We start from the raw sequence: 23,051 nt of genomic DNA, 5'->3' as shown, positions 1-23,051 counted from the left end.
GCCCACCGTATGAGTCACCTTCCCGGGAGCCAATGAAAACCCGATCTGCCGGAGAGGTGCTCTGACCGTACTCAAGAGCTCGCAACACCACGATAAAAGGAGATGGACTCGCCACTGGAATTCAGTCCCTCAGCAGTTATCGCTTGATAATGTCCTGTCGATCAGGAGGAAACGTCGCGTTAGAGAGAGAGAGAGAGAGAATTGTATAAGCAATAATAAATCAAATGACTCAACCGAATTTTACCATGCCCTTTGGCTGCAGTTGCTCGCCACAGTCTAAGCAACAACGAGAAAGCCGTCATCAGAAAGATAGAGAAGACTCTTTATAAGATTAATAGTGCTGAAGCAGCAGTCATTTTTAACAAAACATGTCTACGAGAGGGTCTCCTTCCGGAATAATAATAATAATAATAATAATAATAATAATAATAATAATAATAATAATAATAATAATAATAATAAATAACTTTTGAACTCAAAAGAATGTCATTATTCTTAAGCTCATTGTACTACAGAATGTTCTTTTTCCCTAATATGTCACCGTGGACATCTGACATCGCCCTCCAGTTGGTGGCATTGTGTTTATGGATATTCTCCTTTATCGTGACTTCGGCCTACAAGTCGTCCTTGATTGCACACCTGACGATCCCAGTCTTTCCTCCACCAATCAACAGCTTCCAGGACTTGCTCGACTCCGACGGAGTCACATGGGGCAGCGATGTGCTCGAAGGGGCGGAGTTCATGTACTTCAACTGCAGTCTGGATCCTGTGGTCAGGGAATTTCGATCCAGGTCAGAGGTAAGTAGGGGGAAAAACCCCATTGTCCCTCAACACCTAGGTGCTAATCACCAGGTAGTCGATTTTTCTACCTGGGGATTAGCACCTAGGTGTGAAATTACACACCTTTTAATGAGGTGTTGATTATTTTTCACACTTTTAGGTGTAAAAATTTACCATAAAGGTGTGAAATTTCACAGGGTTCCCATGGTCGTCTTGGCGCTGCGCAAAACTCTACGGAGATAAAATCTTTATTGCAACCCTGAACCCCCCAAATTTCCTCATAATCTACAAAGGTAAAAACCCTGATTTCAACCCTGACCCCCAAAAGTTCCTCATAGTTAACGCAGGTAAAAAAACCCTGATTTCAACCCTCACCCCAAAGTCCCTCATAGTCTAAGGAGGTAAAAACTCTGATTTCAACCCTGACCACAAAGTTCCTCATACTATAAGGAGGCAAAAAACCCTAATTTCACCCCTGATCCCAAAGTTCCTCATATTCTACAGAGGTAAAAACCCTGATTTCAACCTTGACCCCCAAAATTTCCTCATAAGCTACGGAGGTAAAAACCCTGATTTCAACCCTGACCCCCGGATTCCCTCAAAAACTCCTGATGAAGTCACGAAAGCCTATGGACGTAAAATACCAGGTTTCAACCCTGACCCAGATTTCTCTCAAAAACATCCAATGACGTCACGAAAGTCTATGGTTGACGATCCCAGATTTCAAACCCGACCCCGATGACGTCAAAAAACTCTACGACGTAAAATCCCAAGGTTTCAACCCTCACCCCCAATTCCTTCCACTAGCCCCTGATGACGTCTTAAAACTTGGAATCACAGGTTCCAACATGTCCCCCGAATTCACTCCCAAACGCAAATTTTTTGTCAATAGGGTACACTGAAAATTAACTTAACAAAACCCATTTCAGTCTTAATCATTTATGATATGCGTATACAGATGCATAATATTCCATACATGAAGAGGTTAAATGGAAAATCAGATTACATACAGAATTGTTATTATTTTTGTAACAAAAGTCATACAGAAATGCATGGGGAATGGTATACATGAATTAATATTCCATACAAAGTCATACAAGAATGCACTGGAAAAGGTGTACAAAAGAATACAAGGACATGATATACATTCGTTTTACGAAAATAATACTTCATTGAGACACATTGCTAGTATATACCACACATATCCTCCCCAGTTTCCCGATCGTGTGTGAAAGATAATTCATCTAATACATCTAAGCTTTTAAATCTTGATAACAAGTTCTTCATAAATAAATCTTCCACACATCTTCCATCTAGCAGGGATAAATTCTTTTTCATGATGACGACGCAAGTGATTTTACCAATTTTTTTCATTTCATCACTGAATGTAGATATCACAGGTAAATATTGATTTAACCATGTCATGTTAACTCCTCTACTTTGTCTGATACCGGCGGGAAGATAACATATTTAACATAGTCATACGATGACTTAAATAATTCTTCCTTCAATTTCTTCACCAAAGAAAAAAAGTGATTGAACCTCATCTGCTTGGTATTCCTGCTCAAACGGTCAGCATGGTCCTCATCTTTGGAATATGTTACACACTTTTGGACGTATTCACTATCTTTAACAGGAGCACCGATGCCATATTGGGTTAATAAAGTAGCTACGGTGGAGAGATCTACTTCATCGTTACATTCCCAAGAAATATTTTCATGCCTTTTCACAATGGCAGACCCTTCAACACCGCGATTGCGAAGACAGGCGCATGTTGCACCAGCTCGAGAATATCGAAAGCCTGCAATCTCGGCGTATGGATAACTTCGAACAACGTCTTCAACCACACTGTAATTCCTACATGTAACACAATTATTGGCCACTACTAAACAAGCATTTCTCTTCCTGAACCTATTTTCAGACAAGTTCCCGAAAACTAACTTGCACGAGGAGGTTGACGAAGCCATGGCAAGAGTGTGCGTCTTAATATTCCAATGATTCAAGAGTTAATGAGCCACCAAATCTCACAATCGAGATTCCCTACCCCCCTGACACTATGAGTCATTAAAGATGCTCCCCTTTATCACAATCACTGATTAAACAAGTTGTATCATGCCACCATCCAAAACTCCCACCTGAAGCTATGAATCACACTAAAGCCTGACGCACCTTCGAACTGTTATCTCAATCTCGTGATTAAACAAGTTGTATCATGTAAAGGGTTAATCATACAATTAAACTAGCTGTATCATTTTCCCAACATATTAATAAAGTACCCACGTACCCGACATTTTCTTCCACACACCCGCCATTTTCTTTTTCGCATGTCCCACCATCTTCCCACCACTACCACTACCGCCTCTTTTCACTGCATTACGCCATGCTTCTATTTGTTTTTTAATAGCTGCATTCCTTAAAATCCAATCTTTAACCCCTGCCATCTCAATTAAGTAGTGACAATTGTAAATATTATCAACGTTGGTTTTTTTTATTCTCTTGAAATTCTTGAGCGATATGTAAAATATTATAAACTACGAGTGGATGAGCTAGATCCCCTTCTTCATTCCATCCAGTCGAGCCAGAATTTTGTAAGTGTTTAACAAAAGCTGTAATGTACGACTTTTGAGGTTCTTTAAATAATATTGAAATAATACCTGTTAAATCGGGATTGCTTCTTTTGCGGCTAATATCCCCTTTAAATGTTTTCAACGTCGCCCACACCCTTTATAAGAGAATGAGGAGGTCCCATGAGTGATTTAGCCGCCGCGGGAAATTTTGCACTCATTTTAACATTAAAAGGTATGTGCATGTCAATAATGGTTGTATCCAACTTACCATTACCCTTAAGGTTAGTATAATTATCATCAATATTATCACAAACCTCCTTTCTATTCATTAACCTCTCGTATGTCATGGTGGGGATAACATAAAACTCCTTCATTTTTCGTCAATTAAAAAGACTCCCTATTAAACCCACAGCTAAAGGTAGTAACACCGATAAAATAGCGCCCCCTGTACGGCTTTTCAATATATTTTTCTTCTTAGCTACAGACGTTGTTTTTAAGGACACAAGATGAATTTCACGCCCACACTTTCTAAAGTGTTTAATAAATTTCTTATCTTGAGTTAGATTATCGCAAAGAAAATTTCTAAAAATTTCCGATATGGTAGCAACAAAACCACCGTTTAAGATTGGAATGACTTTACTTCTCCCGCTGGGTGATAAACATGTGATGAATAAAATAAAGTTTTTATTTTTATGTATTAATAGTCGTTTTTGGTTCATATCCAAACAATTTGAGATTGATCGACCCATGAACTGAATTAACTCGGGTAACCTTTCCAATTAACGTAATAATGAGTTTTATTATTTTTCTTCCTGCTTCTCAGAATAATGATATCATATGTTTCTGGTATAATTGTGGGAATTAATTCTTCACGGTAGAATACTCCCTTTATTTCTTCTCCGGCTAAATCTTCCATGAAGTATATGACAGAATTTTACGATGTATCCACTTTTCGGATTTTAAAAATTTCCAGAGTATTTTGAATAGTATATCCCCTTATAAAAACTGAGTTACGATGCTCATCCGTTATACGTACAAAGTCTCCAACATTCAAGATTGGACTGGTGGGTGGATTAACGAGAACAGCATTTTTATACATACTCGAGATTTGACGTTCAATGTCCTCTCTAGCGGTTAACGCGTAAACTTGTTGAGGGGTGTGTTCCTTTCCCAAACTTCTGACACTATGAGTCATTAAAGATCCTCCCTTTTATCACAAATGTAGCTGCATTCCTTAACATCCAATCTTTAACCCCCGCCATCTTCACACTTGTAAACCGTAGCAGAGATTCGCAAACCCTATTCACATACGATTAATACCCTTAGACTCTGTGTTATAAATAAAGCCAACTGAAGGACATCGTCATTTGTCCACTTGTGCCATACCTTTTCTCTTGGCTGGAACGTTCAAAGTCACTATCCAGTAAGTATCATCTTAACCACTTTCGTTTTCTTGAACATGTAGCGAATATTAAACGGTAAAAGCAATAAGATTCATCTGTATATCGAATATGTGTTCATATAAAAAATAATGCGCCAGTTGGAAGGAGAATATATTACAGTCATTATTTCTCTCTTTAAGATATGGGGAATAGCACAAGAAGTGAATTATCCGCCGATGAAGTACCTCCCAGGCCAGGAAACATTACTACTATGGCGTCGGGGTCCCAACTCAATTATTAGGAAGGTTAAAATGGGTCAAGACCGTGAAGAGGATGTAACAACTCCCACTGGTGACCTTCAACAATGAAATCCTATACATGCTTCATCGGATATCCCTGCTTCGCCACGTCTGCCGCCCACGACTGACAATGAACAAGTGTCACAACCCATCAAGGATGAGCCACCTGGTCAAGGTATGTAAATCCAACAGGATGTATTTATTCAATAATAGTTCCCGAGTCCATAGAAACATGCACTCTTTTTCCCCGTTTACCTGTTTTCTTGTTTCAAATACATTTGCAAACGTATACAAAAATCAATGGGTAGGGTAAAAATACGTGTATAAATATACACGTATTTTTTACCCTACCCATTGATTTTTGTATACGTTTGCAAATGTATTTGAAAGAACGATTTATTTACCACATAAAAGACAGTACAAATTTGCATAAATTCAATACATTAATCATCGTGAGACTGCCTCATCACGCATCCCAATATAATGTCTACATGTATCCTAATGATAACTCGAATATTTCGGAACGTGTTTAAGACAAAACGAAGAAGACGTCCTAGTTTACCACTTCCGTTCACAGGGGATCGATTCTCACAGGTCGTCCTGAAATAAGTAAAAATGTGATATTTTTCGAGGTGTGATATATATACATATATACAATATATTATTAATAGAATGTGAATAAGGTAATATAAAGAACAAAAGAAAAATGCAGTTACCTCGGTTTTTTAAGATGCGAAGACATTCCTTGTATGTAATGGCACGCTTACCCCCTGATCTCTAGGGTGAACATTTAAACTTTTTCAAATATTTAAAATAATATTCCGTTATCCATTTATTGTTACCTCTTAAACGAGTGAATGAGAATACATTTTGTATTAAAGACAATACTTTTTTCGCGCCGCGGTGACTCACGCAATGAACAAAAACTGTAACATAAAGACCGCATTTGTGCGATTTATGCGGTTGTATTTGTCTTATTATTGATAGATGCTATAGTCAGGATGTGCATATATAAATTTAGAGAAGTCATTCGAATAAACTTTTGGATTTATACCGTAACTATCTAAAAAGATTATATTTCTAGGTGATTTTTCCACGTAAAAACATACCCAATGACCGATAATATTAACATTGGTGGATGAAGATAATGTATTAGATATAAAAACTAAAGGTTTAATTCTATTTTTTGGTAGGGTAAATAATCCTACTTCATCCGAAGCGAACACACCTAAATATTTAACACGATCACCGAGTGAACCTTTTAAACTTATTTCAATTTCTTTCGTATCCATTCCATTTAACCTCTAACATCACACTGACTAACCCTATTCGAATCCACCGTTGAAATACCCTTCGTATCCCCGAAAAGTAAAATAACTCAGGGGTTCGGAGTGCCCGTACCCAACCTGATCGATGTTCGCAGGTTTGCCGAAATTTCCACGGGCATTGAATCTTCAACATCTTCCATGACAAAATTAAAACAGTAAATAGCTCTACCATTTTTAAAACTATCATAAGTGATTAAATTCTCACCGCCACCCCCTATACTTTTCTGTGTTTCGTGAAATAATTGCGCGATGGCATTAGAGAAACTACATTGAATATTATATACAGTATTCCCATTAACGGTAACATGTATGTTATTTAAATTGAAAGATTTAAAATATAGACTATTAGCTGCGTAATTACCCAAAAATGTTTGAATTTCAATCATGGCCAATGCGATTTTTTCGGATATACAACTGTTAAAAGGTTGATCAATTAAAATTGAATTTTCATTTTGTCCAATAACGTATGTTTTATATAAAGTCTTATCAAATATATATTGTATAGGATTAACCCTCTTACGCCTAAGCCCTAAAAATCAAAACCTCTCTCGTATGCCAGGGCTGGTTTGGAGTGAGCACGGAAGTGGAAAAAATATTTTTTTCAAAAATCACAGCGCGCTTAGTTTTGAAGATTAAGAGTTCATTTTTGGCTCCTTTTTTTGTCATTGCCTGAAATTTAGTATGCAACCATCAGAAATGAAAAAATATCATTATCATATGTAAATAATGCGATATATGGTAGCGAAAAAAAAATTCATACATAATTATATTCAAATTACGCTGTGCGAAAAACGGTTAAAGGTAACGAGTTACTTTTTTTTTTCGTTGTATTGTACACTAAATTGTAATCATTTTGATATATAATATATTGTAAAACAATAAAAGCAACACCGGAAAAATGTTATCACAAAATGATGCACGAATTCGTAATGTGCGGACATAAAAATATGTTTTTTTCAAAAATTCACCGTAAATCTAAATATTGTTCTAGAGACTTCCAATTTGTATAAATGACTGAATATTACGATACTGTAAGAGTTTTAGATTAGAATTGCAGATTTTGACTATTTCGGACGAGTTAAAGTTGACCGAATGTCGAAATTTGTATATATATTTTTTATATGCAAATATTTCGGAAATGATAAACGCTACAACCTTCACTTATTTTTTTTGTATTCTTCATGAATTTTCACACATTTTGATATATGAAACTCTATAAAACGGCTAATATAAAAAGGAGCAAATATTAGGATAATGCGACTTACGCATTTCAGAGATTTTCGGCAGCGAAGCGGCGTGCGGAGGGAAGGAAAATATTTTTCTCAAAAATTCACCCTAAATCGAAATATTGTTCTAGAGACTTCAAATTTGTTTCAAAATTAAGATAAATTACTGAATATTACTAGGCCGTAAGATTTTTAGCTTACAATTACGTTTTTTGACTATTTCGGTTGCGTCAAAGTTGACCATACATAGTTTTTTTCCCAATTATCGTGATTTGTATGCAAATATTTCGGAAATGATAAACGCTACAACCTTAAATTATTATTTTTTTTTTATTTTTCATGAATTTGCGCACATTTTGATATATGAAACTCTATAAAACGGCTAATATGAAAAGGAGCAAATATTAGGATAATGCGACGTACGCATTTCGGAGATTTTCGGCCGCGAAGCGGCGCGCTGAGGGAAAGAAAATATTTTTCTCCAAAATTCACCATAAATCAAAATATTGTTCCAGAGACTTTGAATTTGTTTCAAAATAAAGATAAATGACTGAATATTACTAGGCCGTAAGAGTTTTGGCTTACAATTACGTTTTATGACCATTTCGGTTGCGTTAATGTTGACCGTATGTAGTTTTTTTCCCAATTATCGTGATTTATATGCAAATATTTCGAAAATGAGAAAAGCTACATCCTTTAGTTTTTTTTTTTTTGAATTTTTCATGAATTTGCGCACATTTTGATATATGAAACTCTATAAAATGGCTAATATGAAAAGGAGCAAATATTAGGATAATGCGACGCACGCATTTCGGAGATTTTCGGCTGCAAAGCGGCGCGCTGAGGGAAGGGAAATATTTTTTTCAAAAATTTACCATAAATCAAAATATTGTTCCAGAGACTTCAAATTTGTTTCAAAATTAAGATAAATGACTGAATATTACTAGGCTGTAAGATTTTTAGCTTACAATTACGTTTTTTGACCATTTCGGTTGCGTCAAATTTGACCGTACTTAGTTTTTTTCCCAATTATCGTGATTTATATGCAAATATTTCAAACATGAGAAAAACTAAATCCTTTAATTATTTTTTGTTGTATTTTTCATGAATTTGCGCTCATTTTGATATATGAAACTTTATAAAACGGCTATTATGAAAAGGAGCAAATATTAGGATAATGCGATGTACGCATTTCGGAGGTTTTCGGCCGCGAAGCGGAGTGCGGAGGGAAGGAAAATAGTTTTTTCAAAAATTCACCATAAATCAAAATATGGTTCTAGAGACTTCAAATTTGTTTCAAAATTAAGATAAATGACTGAATATTACTAGGCCGTAAGAGTTTTAGCTTACAATTACGTTTTTTGACCATTTCGGTTGAGTAAAAGTTGACCATACGTAGTTTTTTCCCAATTATCGTGATTTGTATGCAAATATTTCAAAAATAATAAAAGCTACAACCTTAAATTATTTTTTGTTGTATTTTTCATGAATTTGCGCAAATTTTGATATATGAAACTCTATAAAACGGCTAATACGAAAAGGAGCAAATATTAGGATAATGCGACGTACTCATTTCGGAGATTTTCGGCTGCGAATCGGCGCGCGGAGGGAAGGAAAATTTTCTTTTCAAAATTTCACCATAAATCGAAATATTGTTCTAGAGACTTCGAATTTGTTTCAAAATGAAGATAAATGACTGAAGATTACTAGACTGTTATGTATTTTGCTTACCCAAAAATACCAACATAAAAAAAATAAAGAAATATATATATATATTATAAATATATATATATATATATATATATATAAATCATATATATATTATATATATATCTATATATATTATATATATATATATATATATATATATATATAATATATATATATATATTTATATATATATATATAATGTATGTGTATCTTTATTTATTAACATTTTTCCGATTCTGGTACGAATACATAAATAAAAGGAATGCAGGTGACACTTTTCTTTTTGCATACAATGAAATATCGTATTCATGCATAGATACGGAGATATGAAAACTTGAAATAATAAATAAAAAGATATATATAAAACAAATGCAGAATACTCACTCGTAATCCTGACTCTTCGTTCTATTCTTGTTTTCTCCCTCCTCCATTGAAGAGTCTTGCATTTCTTTCCTCTCGACATGACGAGGTACAGGTGGAGGAGGGAGACGCGCGCCCTTACGGCCGCTGGGATAGGGCGCTGTCCCGTGCGCCCTCCCCTGACCGCCGCTGAGTCGCACTCCAATAGAAGACCGCACTGTGGTATTTGCGGTTACACTCCCCAAACCTGCATAGAGCTATCCTGCAGGTGCGACAGAAGAACCGGGAGTCTCTCCTTCTGCCATTCATATGGCACACCCGGCACCGTTTCTGCCTGCGCCCTTCTAGGAGCTCCAGTGTGTGATCCCCTGGCATCAGCCGACATGGAGGGTCCACTACCCGACGAGAAGGGGTGCAGGCGGGGGCGTCAGCAGCAGGGGCGTCGGCAGCAGGGGCGTCGGCAGCAGGGGCGGCGGCAGCAGGGCGGCGACAGCAAGGGGCGGCGGCAGCAGGGGCGGCTGCAGCAGTGGCAGCAGCAGGGGCGGCAGCAGGGGCGTCAGCAGCAGGGGCAGCAGCAGGGGCGTCGGCAGCAGGGGCGTCGGCAGCATGACCAAAGTAGGCCCTCCTAAGGTCTGCCCTTTCCTCTACGGGCAGATTTACAGCTCGGGGTAGGGGGGCAGACATGGAAGGCCACTCATCGGGATCAAAGTTGATGAGGGCATCCCCGGCTGCCTCGAGGAACTGTAAGTGGCTCATCCTCCATAGATCGGAACCGTAGTACCCGCAGTTGAGTATGTAGGCATTTTGGAGGGCCAACTTCAGAATGTATTTGAGGAGCTTCTGGGTCCATCTCCTGGTTCTCCTGGCGAAGGGATAATACTGGATGAGTTGATTAAAGAGATGATCTCCTCCCATGTGCCTATTGTAGTGCCCAATGACGGTAGGGCGCTCTACACGAAACTGCTCATACACAACTCGGCCCTGTCGACGTGTCTTCTTCCGCTGTACGATCTCCTCTTGGACAGGTTCATGGCTCGTCGTAATAATGGGGACGAGTCGGACACCCTTCCAACAGATGACGAAGACAGCTCCCTTCCGCCACCACTGTGTCTCTCCTCTTGCCAGATGTTGCGGATGGCTAGCGAACCTCTTGAGGACATTCGGGGCCCCACGCACCAATCACGAGAGTTTTACAACGTTCACGAATATATTCCAACACTGGGCGCACTAAAATGAGGTGATCAGAGTTATTCCGGGGTATGGCCCTTCTGTTGAAGGCGTTGAAATATCTGTCCAACGCCAGGAAAGTATCACGGGGCATAACGCCGGGCACATTGGGCGTACCTAATGAAAAATTATGCCTCCAATATTGCCTGACATCGGCAGCAGGCATCAATCCCAAAAAACGTGGAGCCCCAAAAAATGCGCAGTTCATCACGGCAGTACCTGGTGTAGTCCGCCGTCTCTGCTACCAGGTACTCCAGCAATTCCCGCATAAGGAAAAGCTGAACGAAACCCAGAGGAGTCAGGGGAACAGGTACGGTAAGCCCAGGATTTGCCGTGAATGGATGCATGTTAGGTGGTGTGGGGTCCTCTGTCCACCCATCGTCGCTCTCGGACGACCGACCTTCTACGTGACCCTGCGCGCGCACACATACGAGCGCGGGCACGATTTCCAATTCTTTTGGAATGTGAGCCTCGAATGGACATTGGGGGCAAATATTCGTCGTCATCACTATCATCGGGAGTTATGTCCTCATCACTAGATGACCAACCGCAATCAAAATGAGGACTTGCCACATACTCTCGATCGAGCTCCGATAAATATTCGTCAATGTCCCTTGGTTGGAGCCCTCCCAAATTCCTACAAATGCCCCTAAGGATGGCCCGATGCTTCCTAGGGGTTACTAACGGCACATGAGACACTCTAAAAGCACTTTCATCCGCATGAGGTCGCACAGAACGGCGTTGAGGAGCGAGGTCAGGTTGGGTGCTTGGTCCTTCCCCAGCATCCAAGTCCAAAACTCTCCTAACCCGATCCTTTCCGACGGGTAAAACACGCCTTTTGCATTCCATACGACGTTGAGACATCTCTACAAACGTCCTGTAGCAACACAAATGTTCAAAGTCTCGCACAAGTTCAGTCAAACACGATTGCGCCAAAAGATCGCTGTCGGATGATGCGCCGATGATGCTGGCTGAAGCGAGAAGGAAGGATTTCGTGCATGCGCACTTGGGTCGCGCTTGTAAACAAAACAACACCTCGATCCGTGAACTCCCAGCATCCCCTGAGCCGCGTGATTCAAATGTTTTTGGCTGGTAGTCCTATAAGTATTTTTCCGCGAATTTTTAAAACTTTTTTGAGTCGACGTATAATACGTCCAATCGGCATACGGGAGACATTTTGACTCAACGTTTAATACGTCCAATCGACGTAAGAGGGTTAACTGCTAAAGCCTCATTTAAAGCCGACATGGCGCTATAATGCGGGGTAGCTCTATCGATCCATAATTTATCTTTTTCTAAATTCATCTCATTTAAATGCCCATCGGTATGGGCACCCAACACCCAGTTATTATTCGCTAATTCGAGTCTAAGCCTGAAGTCAATGGAATCCAATAAATACATGTCTATAGTCGCTATATCCAAAAGAATTGGAAAATACATATGCACGCCCTACGTTTTAATGCTGCTCATAACCCGTGACTCCCACCTGCTGGTTTGAGCGAATGTATTGGCCATAAATTGATGAGTTACTCCATGTGTTACATGACAATCATCATATAAAAACCCTGCCCGACCGGTGGTAGATAACGCCGAGTGCTTTATCATTTTAAGCATTTTGATATATGATTGATAGTTAAATACCAGGCAGGATTCCACCAAGTTTTCGTCCAAGAAAATAGAAACAGATTTAAATAATGTATTACTTATACCATTAACGAGGGCCACGTGCGTATCATCCCTTAGTTGTGTGCCACCTCTATGTAATGTGATATATAATTCTAAAGCTATACTTGACAAATCTTAGAAAGAACCTGCCACCCCATTAACGCGAAATTCGATGTATTTATCGGTTAGAATTTGATTTACGGAAATATTGCTAGGTGTAAAATCCAGTCTTTCCTTCGAATTAATTGAAGTTTCAATAATTCTATGTCTATTTACATTCGGGAAGGATTCTGATATACCCGTAATATATGAAGAAATAGGAACTTGATTACCAGTTCTGGGTACCTTAGGAACTACAATAGCCATATTTTGTGTTTATATATAATTTTAGATGAAGGGTAGAACGTATGCATACCCGCTGATTGTCAATTGATGAATGAGTTCCAAAAGATCTTACAAGTCCTTATTATATTTATTTCTAGATTTAATGCGTATACTCATCCTCTTCCTTCATTTTTTCTTTTCTTCCACACTTGACCGTCTAACTAATCGTTTCACTGTTTTCCTTTGTTTCCTCCGTTTTCTTCCGGTACCGCTTAAAATTCGTTGTCCAGTAGTTTTGAGGGCTCATATACCATTTTGTTTTATGGATTCTTTTAAAGGTAAACCATCATTTACCATATCAGATGACACAGATCTGCCGAATTCTTTAACTGAAGGTTTTGCAACATTAAATAGAAAAGAAAACACTTTACGTGCAATACCTCTTATAGCAGAAAACAGACCACTACCTCTTCTATGCCTGGGATAGAAAACGGAAATATCCTCAAATCCCGCCCCTCTTCTTAAAGGGTCTGATAAAAATAGTTTTTTAAATTCTGCCTCTGAAGGATGCGTGAATATCACTCTCATTACACTTTTTACACTACTTTTATACTCTTTCAAAATCATTTAAGCAGAACTTAATTCGCACGTTCTAGTTGACTCGAGGGTGTGATCACCAATAAGGAATGTCAAGGTTGAACATTGAATTATATACATACCTACCCATCTATTTATACACACCTACTCTATTTTTATCATCGAGGTTTTATATGGAGCAGGGAGGTAACACTCGAGTGTTTAGTGAAATGTAAAAGATGTCCATTTTGATCAGTGATAATAATTGAATTCTGGTCCAAAATGTTCATGTTCAACAATTTGTAGACTGTATTATATATTCTTTATCCTCTACCACTTTCTAAAGTAAAACAGTCCAATATATTAACTAGTCTCCCACCAAAAATCGTCGGTTGAACTATATCAGTATACTGGTTGTGAAAGAACTCCATCTACAATGCCATGGAACGGGCTGACCCCAGCATTAAAATTCGTTATTTTGTGAACCAGAGTCTGGTTTCCATTTGCGTCTGCCATTTTGCTTTCATTATGAAAACCCTTATACTTCAGGATTCCCCCTTGACCTCAGTAACATTGATATATTTATGCACACACAAACCCCAACCCAGAAAAATTAATAATAATCATCCACTCGCCACTGCTCAAGTTCAAAGTTAAACAGCTGTTTACAAGGTCACTCCGGGAACAAAAAACGGGAAGAAAATCAGTTCGAGAGAAAACTGCTTGAATCAACATCTCTCTCTCTCTCTCTCTCTCTCTCTCTTGTTCCAAGTATAAAAATGAAACTCACAATACCACTTTTCCCCGTATTTTTACCACTAAACCACTAATGTCCACCGAATCTTGAGGGACATCAAAATAAAACACACTTTTCAGTAAATTAACACAATTAAAAGAGAGGAAAAAAAAAAGGAAGGAAACATAAAATTATACACTCACATCTTCATAGAACCAAAGTCGGTACCTGTCCACACATTGCAACCGCGCGTAATTCATTCCTGTTACGCCATAAATACACTTTACCACCCCCCATAACACAGAAATACATCTTTACACTAAACCACAGCTAAGAAGACTGCCTGCACGGCCGCACCCAAGTATCTTTCCCTAAGTCAGCAATAAAACAAGTTGCCCGATACATAATTCCAAACACTCTCCCCAAAATATGCCTAATCTATACAGTCTCTTCAGAGGCGCTACTTATGGCACTAATGAACCTTTTTACCGCTGCCACCAATCTCTTAAACGAGCTTTTAAGGCCAAATGACACTCGTTTGAACATAATGAAATAACCTGCTACTTGGCAACTAAGCATACCTCGTTCATTGCAGATCATTCTGAGAAGTTGACTAAAAATGCAAGCTAGGCAAATAAATTCCCGTAGTTACAAAAATATACTTTTTATTTCCCAAATTTAGTAACATTAAAATGGAATAAAATCAATAAATAAAATGGAATAAAATGAATTAACTCTGACCCATAAGAAAAGCCGTTAAACTATCGTTTCTCTCAAAATCATATTTAAGCAAGTACCCCCTCTTATCTCATTGTGTCCGACTAACCATAACATTTCAATAAGTTAATAAAAGTCTTAGAGAATCCATTTTTCTATATGGTGACTTTGAACTCATCTGAAATAAAGAGACCACAATTATAACACCACTTTAACCATGGAAGTCAGTTAAAAAGAATGTGTACTGCACCACACTTCTCTTTCTCCAGACACCATAATTATTACACACCCTATGTTTCACCCAGCTAACACGGGTGCCCCATGCTCGAAGCTTGTGATCTTCGAGGCGTCATCGACCACAAAGTGCATTGGTCATCTTTCCTGACTGTTTTTCATTTCAAGTTCTTCGAGGAATCCAGCGCTTGTCTCTAACCGACTTTAATCTAACCGGAAAGAGCTGAGATTAACAATTCACTACCGTGCCTTTAAAATATAATCTACCTCGTATTATCAGGTAGGGAATCAATGGAAACCTACCTTCCATATATTTCATAACCGGTATTGATTTGAAAACCTAATAATTTCGCAGCTTTTCCGCTAACTCAATTTCCCTCTCTTGATATGTGGTATAGTAATTCTTAAATCTTCATCCCAATGAAATATATCATTACTATTAAAATAATTTACGAAATTATCACCGTAATAAACTTTCAAATAATCATAAACATCCTTATTAATAGCTCTCACGAGCCTCTTCATGTCCCCCACTAACATTGCTATTCTCGTTCTATACAAATATGCGTGCATATCACGTTTATTAGGCTCTGTAATAAATTCGAGAGTGAATAAATCATCTTTTGATAATATAGTGTTATAAGTACCCGGGAACATGATCAAGGTTAAACCTACTTCATATTCAATCGCGTTAGATAATAATATAGGTGTAGGTAATCTATTTGCAAATTTTGACGGTGAATTTTTTGTATACATGTCCAAACATCCGAGACTGCTCAAATATATGGTGTGTTCACCAGCCATGTCAGTAAAATACTACGAGGGGTATATGTCAAGTACGGTCTTTATAAGAAAAAGTGCGATAGTTTTTATCTAGGTCTTATATGCAGTGTATGATACAACCCCATTTTTAATAAACATTATTTCTTCACCTTTCTGATCCGATACACCGATTGTAATGTAATCCAATATGTCAATGGTATTTAAAGGTTTATAAATGTGCATATTCTAACGTGAAACAGTCTAAGATGTTAGCCATTTTATCGCCCAATGTGGTAGGTTGAACGATATCCGAATACATGTAAACGTATTCAATACATTGATCGTTTACAAATATAATTTTCTACCGTGATGAGGTCGCAACGTACCCGAACTGTATGTTATATACCTCACCCTTTCATGGAAACCGAGTATATTGGCTGCTTTTTCACTGAATTTAATAGTAATTGAATCAATCGAATAAACTTTTGCCGCTCTTGCATTGATATGTGGAATACTCATTCTCTTCATATCATCATTCTACGAGAATAAACTATTCCCGCGGATAGCTCCATGAATATGCTCACCGTAAAATATGGATAATTGTTCAATAACTTCCGTATTAAGCGCTCTAGTCATTGCATTCATATCACCCCCCAACAAACCCGAAACAGACTTATAAATAAAGGCATAAACGCGTTTCCCTGTAGACTCGTTATAGATCACGTTAAATTGAATGGTAAAATCATTGTCACCAGATTAAACGGCATAGTATATTTTCGGGAGAAGGACTCCCACCACACCCACTTCATATTCCACTTCTTTTGATAATGATATTGGGGTGGCTAACGAATTGGTAAATTTACACGCTCGATTTTCGGGAAATGTACCCATACATGCACTGCTATTCATGTATATGATGATCACTACACATGTTGAACATAGACTGTGTGTATAATAGCGTTTATTGGGTTAATATATACACATCTTAAAAAAAACCGTGTTTATGTCCTCACTCTCAATATTCATGAAAACGTGTTTTTTTTGCAGATTGCCATGTTCGAAGAAAGCACCCATCCCCCCTTGTGAAACCTCCATGCGCAATGGATCATCCACCGATCAAGGTACATATTATTACTATTATTGTTGTTGTTATTATTATTAGTATTATTATTGATATTATTCATTTTGCATCCTTTATAACACACTTGCTCTATTGTTTATTTAACATACTCTTTACAGATTCTTTTGTCGATGACTTCCTATTCGATGATTCGATGGGGAGTAGTGAACAATCTCGTGTTGGGGGAGCCAGACAGGGATCTCCACTAACTAGGGAAAGAACAGAGGGTGACAATGTGGTCAACACCATTCATTATTTGGCTGTGGTAGCATAGCCCAATTACGTGATGATGTGGTTGGCATGTTCCTTGAAAGAGGAATTCAATCGGCTCTTCTCTACTTATGCAGGAGGCTATCGAGTATGTAGCTAATAATCTCGAAGAGAGACTCAATTATAGTGAAGGTTTGGGTTGGTGTATTACCTCGCTGGATAGGATTGAACTTCATATCACGTGACGTGAGTTCGTGGCAGATTTCAGGTTGTCAATATTCAATCTGGGTACAACTGTGTTATTACAGAGTTAGAAGCATACTTTGTACTCTGGGATAACCTGATCACACATATTGACAACCTCTCTCGGGATTTAACGACTAGGATGAGGAGGGGCAATTAAATATCAAACACTTGCCAGATGTGCCATTGACCCATGACTTTCAAAACATTAGAAAAGGGGAACCTCAACATTTATGTTTATAAATTGTGTTAATTAGTCATGGGGAAACGGCAGATAAAACATTGGGCAGTACATCTGGCAAGGAAAGGTGGTTACCCCCAAAGCCCTCATCTGGTCACCTTGTTGTTAATCACTGACGTCACATTGATTAAAGATATGTTGGCATTTGTGAAGGTGTTTTGACACAGGTTCAAGCGGGGGAGGGGTGAGCATGTGGGTGGTATGTGTTACAATTGTTTGGCATTGTTCAATAGCCCCACCATCCGCGATGCTCACACTCTGGCATGTACTGTTCGAACCACTGTTGAATACCCGGATCCCGGCCAATTTAAACTGTTTACCAAGGTTAAAACTGCACAAAATCTCTCACATTGCTTTCCTTGATTTTGAGATGTATAATATTCAACCGAATGCTGAAAACAATCTGAGAATTGTAGCAAAGCAGAAAGCTTACACTTACTGCTATGTGATCGTTGACGGTAGAACGGGCGAATACTGTATGCATAGACTAGGTTATGGAGAAAAATGTATCGATGATTCTTTGCAGAACATGAGCTAGGAATGGACACTATTGCGTGAGCGAATGCCAAGGTATCAATTGCATATGACCCCTAAATCCAACCATAAGTTTGAAGAGAGCACCCGTTGCGGGGGATGTAACGTTGAATTCAATGCCAGGGTTACAAAAGTGTGACATCACACACATTGTGTGGCATGGGACAACTTTGTGCGTGCACTGTGTTGTCAATGCAATTTTAATATGAAGTCTAAGGAGACGACTTTAACAGTGTTAGTACATAATTTGTCCTATGACATTGCACTGGTATTGGAAGAGGCGGGGGCCAAGTATGACTTTGAAATTCTAAAATGTGAGGGTAGTAAATTTTACTCGGCTAGATCAGGCAATCTTAGATTGGTGGATAGCAACAACATGATTAGAGGCACCCTTTCCAGTCTCGCATAGAGTCATATAAAACAGAAAGGTTCCCTTGAAATCACTCGTCGGTTGTTATCTAAGTACATACTCTAAGGATTGCCTCGATTTAGTTTCGGATACGGGTAAACAGTACTACCCTTACGATTATGTTACGGGTTTCAATGTCCTGCAAAAGCCTGGCATCCCTTCCAAGGAGTGTTTCAATTCAGAGCTTACGGGGGAAACCCTATCCAGCGAGGGATACGCACACGTGGTCAAGGATTGGAACACTGCAAATTGTGCCAATCTTTTAGATTACACCGTTTTGTATTTGTCAATGGATGTGGGATTATTAGCTGATGTCTATTTAGCCTGGAGGAATACAGCGTTTGCTCAATTCGGACTAGACCCCACCCATTATCCGACTTCTGCCTCTCTCTCACTTGACGCTTTCCTACATTCTTCTAAAATCCGTCTCCCCCTCATTTCTAATGGTGAACTTTATCAATTAATCTGTAAAAATATCCGGGGTGGTTTTTGTAGTTTAGTTCGAAGATGGTCTGTAGCCAATAATCCAGAGTTAAATCCCAGTTTTAAGGTTGGTGATCCTCAATCGATTATATTGTACGTTGATTTTACCAGCTTGTATCCCACGGTTATGAGCAAATACAAAATGCCCTTGGGTGAAATAACTGAACTTCCCCCTGCTCAATTTGAACGGTTTGTCGCTAGTCAAATTACTGCCATTGATTCACAGGATGAATACGGTTATTTCCTACTTCTCGATACCAAACGAGTTAGTAGGGATGTTGCTCTATGGACAGACGATCTCCCTCTCACCATTCATCACATGAATGTAACTCACCAGGATCTATCTTCCTTTAGTAAAAACCTGCTGAATAAGTTCAATGTGAAGCTGCCCAAGAAAAATGTTAAATTGACGGGTATGCATCTACTGATGTATAATCACTTGATCTGACTTCCCTTATTAAACACTGATAAGACTCGGTCTAGAAGCTGATGTATTAAGGAAAGTGTACAAATTCAAACAGGATTTTTATTTGAGGGAATATATCCTGGGGAATGCCGAGAGGCGAGCTGACGAGTCTGTTCTGGACAAGAGGAACACCATCAAAATAATAATGAATGGTTTTTTCGGTGTAACAATTAAAAATTCATTAAATTATTACACTTGAATTGTTGTCACCACCGATGAACCCTCTCTCCTAAGTAACGTGTCCAAACAAGCGTACAAGTCTTTGAAAAAACTCGGCAATGGAAGGTACACTGTGAACCATTGCAAAGAGTCTGTTATAGCTGAATCCCCGATTTACATTGGTTTCAGTATACTAGACATGGCGAAGGACATGATGTATCGCTTCTATTATGACGTTCTTCAAAATCACCTCGATGAAAGACACTGACAGCTTGATCTTCTCCCTTGTGACTGACAACCTCAATCATGAATTGAAGGAGGTTTTCAAACCCTATATGGATTTGAGTAATTTCCCGAAAACTCACGAATTGTATGATGAGTCACGTAAGGGGGAACTCAGATTAGTCAAGGTTGAAACCGGGGGTGAACTCATGAGAGAATTCATCTGTGTCAAACCTTAGGTTTATTAATATCCAACTGAAAATAGCTGTAGTAACACCTTGAAAGGTATACAAAGATGCCGGCAGAAGACCATTCTACATGAACAGTATCGAAAAGTGATCGGGAAGAATGAGATCACTTATACTCGTGTGTGCAGTTTGCAAAGGGTAGGAGGTACAATGTGTCATACGAGCCAGTGAAAGGTGTCTTTATGTCCTTTAGAGGATAAGAGATATTATGTGATACGGTATAAATCGTTGGCGTATGGCCATCCAGACATTGGGGTGGAGGAGAGGGTGGAGGGTGTGGTGGTGGAGGAGGAACTACACCCATCTTCACATCATTTCCCATGAGTGAAAGGGTTTTCAAAACGGCGAAGAGAGCACAGTAAAGTGGGGGATGTAAAATCAACTCTCTCTTCATTGCCATTGGCATCTCTTTTTACCTTGTCAGGAAATGGATTCATCCCATCTTCCTGTGAAACGAGGGCGTTTCACCTTGACTTAGTGGCCAATTTTGTGTTTTTGTTTTGTAGTATAATTAGTTTTATTTTATCTACACACACACACACACACACACATACATGCACACACACACATATATATATAAATATATACATACAAATATATACATGCATATATATAAATATATACATACATATATATATATATATATATATATATATATATATATATATATATATATATATATAATATATATATATATACAGTGGTCCCCCCGTATTTGCGGAGGATGCGTACCAGACTCACCAGCGAATAGTTAGAATCCGCGAATGTTTGGAACCCCTATAAAAACGCTAAAAACAGCCTATTTTGTTAGTTAAAACTTAAGAAAAACCACTAAAAATGTTCATACTTGGTTTTTTTAATAGTTTTATCACAAAAAGTGCATTTTATGATGAAATTGATAACAAAAACCAGGAATTTGTGGATATTTCTCATAGAAAAATACCGCAAATGCGCCAATTTTCCGCGAATAATGCAGGGAAACGTTCTCGAGAGAAATCCGCGAATGTGTGAGTCCGCGAATCCAGAGAACGCAAATACGGGGATCCACTGTATATATATATATATATATATATATATATATATATATATATATATATATATATATATATATATATATATATATATAGTTATTTTGTATTGTACATATTTTATTACATTTGTATTGTAAATATTTTATTATATATATAGTTATTTTGTGCATATATTATGTAAAACCTTGTATGAGTGTCCTATATACTATATATTTCACTATAAAAATTAAACAAATGTTATTGCCATCAACTTTCATTCACTGTAATTGACGTCTATATAAGACGGATGAATAGAATACATGCCCTTAGTATTGAGCGTGCTGACATCATGGCAACAGGTCCCTTCCCCGAGCTGATTTTAAATCATTTTGCCAATCCCGCCCGCATTATAATAGTGGGGTTTAGTAACAGCGGCAAGTCAGTCCTATGTCAAAAGATCATTGAACTTTATGAAGCGCATTTCCATTATATTTCATATTGTGGGGTATCTGAATTTAAAGTCTCCAAAGAAATTTTAAATCCCTTTGATTACACTGAAAAGGGGATGGAGGATAAAAAAAGGTTTGGTATTTATACTCGATGATTGTTTTTTAGAAGCGAGTGATAATAAATTTGTCACTAACGCCTTCACAGCAGGACGTCATTCATCTATTTCAGTTATATTCATAACAGAATATGTTTCATTCTGGAAAGTTTAGTAGAAGTATAAGCCTGAATTGTTCACATTACATACTAATGAAAAATTGTGATTTTAGTCAAATTGAAACTTTAGGTCGACAATTATTCGGTCGTCAAAAAGCGTCAGTATTTTCGGATATATATAAAAAGGCTCTATCGCGTAACCGGTACGGTTATTTGCTAGTAGACTTTGCCCCGTCAACACCTGAACTGTTACATCTTCGAACTAATATTCTGGGTGAAACGGAATAGCAAATAGCTTACCAATATGGATAAAGAACAGTTAAACTTCTTAAAACTTTATATAGGGATGCACAAGGTGTTGGTAGTTTCAGCGGGGTAGACCCTTTATTCAGAGTAGCGAAAAATATGGATAACAAAATTACTCGAGAAAATGTTAAAGAATTCTTACGCCGGCAAAAGTCTTACACACTTCATAAAATCGGAGGAAAAAAATTCCTGAGAAGCAAAATCATATCATCCAAACCTCGAGTGATAGCGAGTACCGAAGGATGGTGTCACTATGCATCGTACTTTAAAGAAGATTATCGAATCTAGAGAATTTTCGGGATTTTCACGTTGGAATAGTGATGAGGGTAGGGAATATTATAACAAACACGTCAGAGAATATCTAGAGGGTAAAAATATAAAATTATATAGCGTTTACTCAAATGAGATAAAATCATCTATAGCTGAAAGAGTAATAACAACTATTAAGAGGAGGATATATAGATTCACGCATAAAATCACCTTAAAATACATTAATGTCTTGCGTGACATTGTTCAGAGTTATAACAATACCCCACATAAAAGTTTGGGAAAGGAACGCACCTCTCAACAAGTTCACACATTAACCGCTAGAGAGGACATTGAACGTCAATTCTCGAGTATGTATAAAATGCTGTTCTCGTTAATCCACCCACCAGTTCAATCTTGAATGTTGGAGACATTGTACGTATAGCGGATGAGCATTAGAACGCAGTTGTTAGAAGGGGATATACTATTCAAAATACTCTGGAAATTTTCAAAATCTGAAAAGTGGATACATCACGAAATCCTGTCATATACTTCTTGGAAGATTTATGCAAAAAAGAAAATGGAGGGTGCGTGGGTA

At 38.0% G+C, this 23,051-nt stretch overlaps 1 protein-coding gene across 1 annotated transcript in view; it reads left to right on the top strand.

Annotated features, from left to right (window-relative positions):
* The first annotated feature begins 534 nt into the window (after positions 1–534).
* LOC135202637 (ionotropic receptor 21a-like) overlaps positions 535–23,051 on the top strand; it is a 31,155-nt gene continuing 8,638 nt past the window's right edge. The window contains exon 1 of the mRNA XM_064232131.1: positions 535–798. Coding sequence (XP_064088201.1) covers positions 535–798 — 264 coding nt within the window. The remainder of the gene's footprint in view (positions 799–23,051) is intronic.

Source organism: Macrobrachium nipponense, chromosome 33 (genome assembly GCF_015104395.2).
Source record: "Macrobrachium nipponense isolate FS-2020 chromosome 33, ASM1510439v2, whole genome shotgun sequence".
Taxonomy (NCBI): Eukaryota; Metazoa; Arthropoda; class Malacostraca; order Decapoda; family Palaemonidae; genus Macrobrachium; species Macrobrachium nipponense.
The sequence above is the reverse complement of the archived record's forward strand: the minus strand, read 5'-3'. Positions and strand labels throughout refer to the sequence as shown.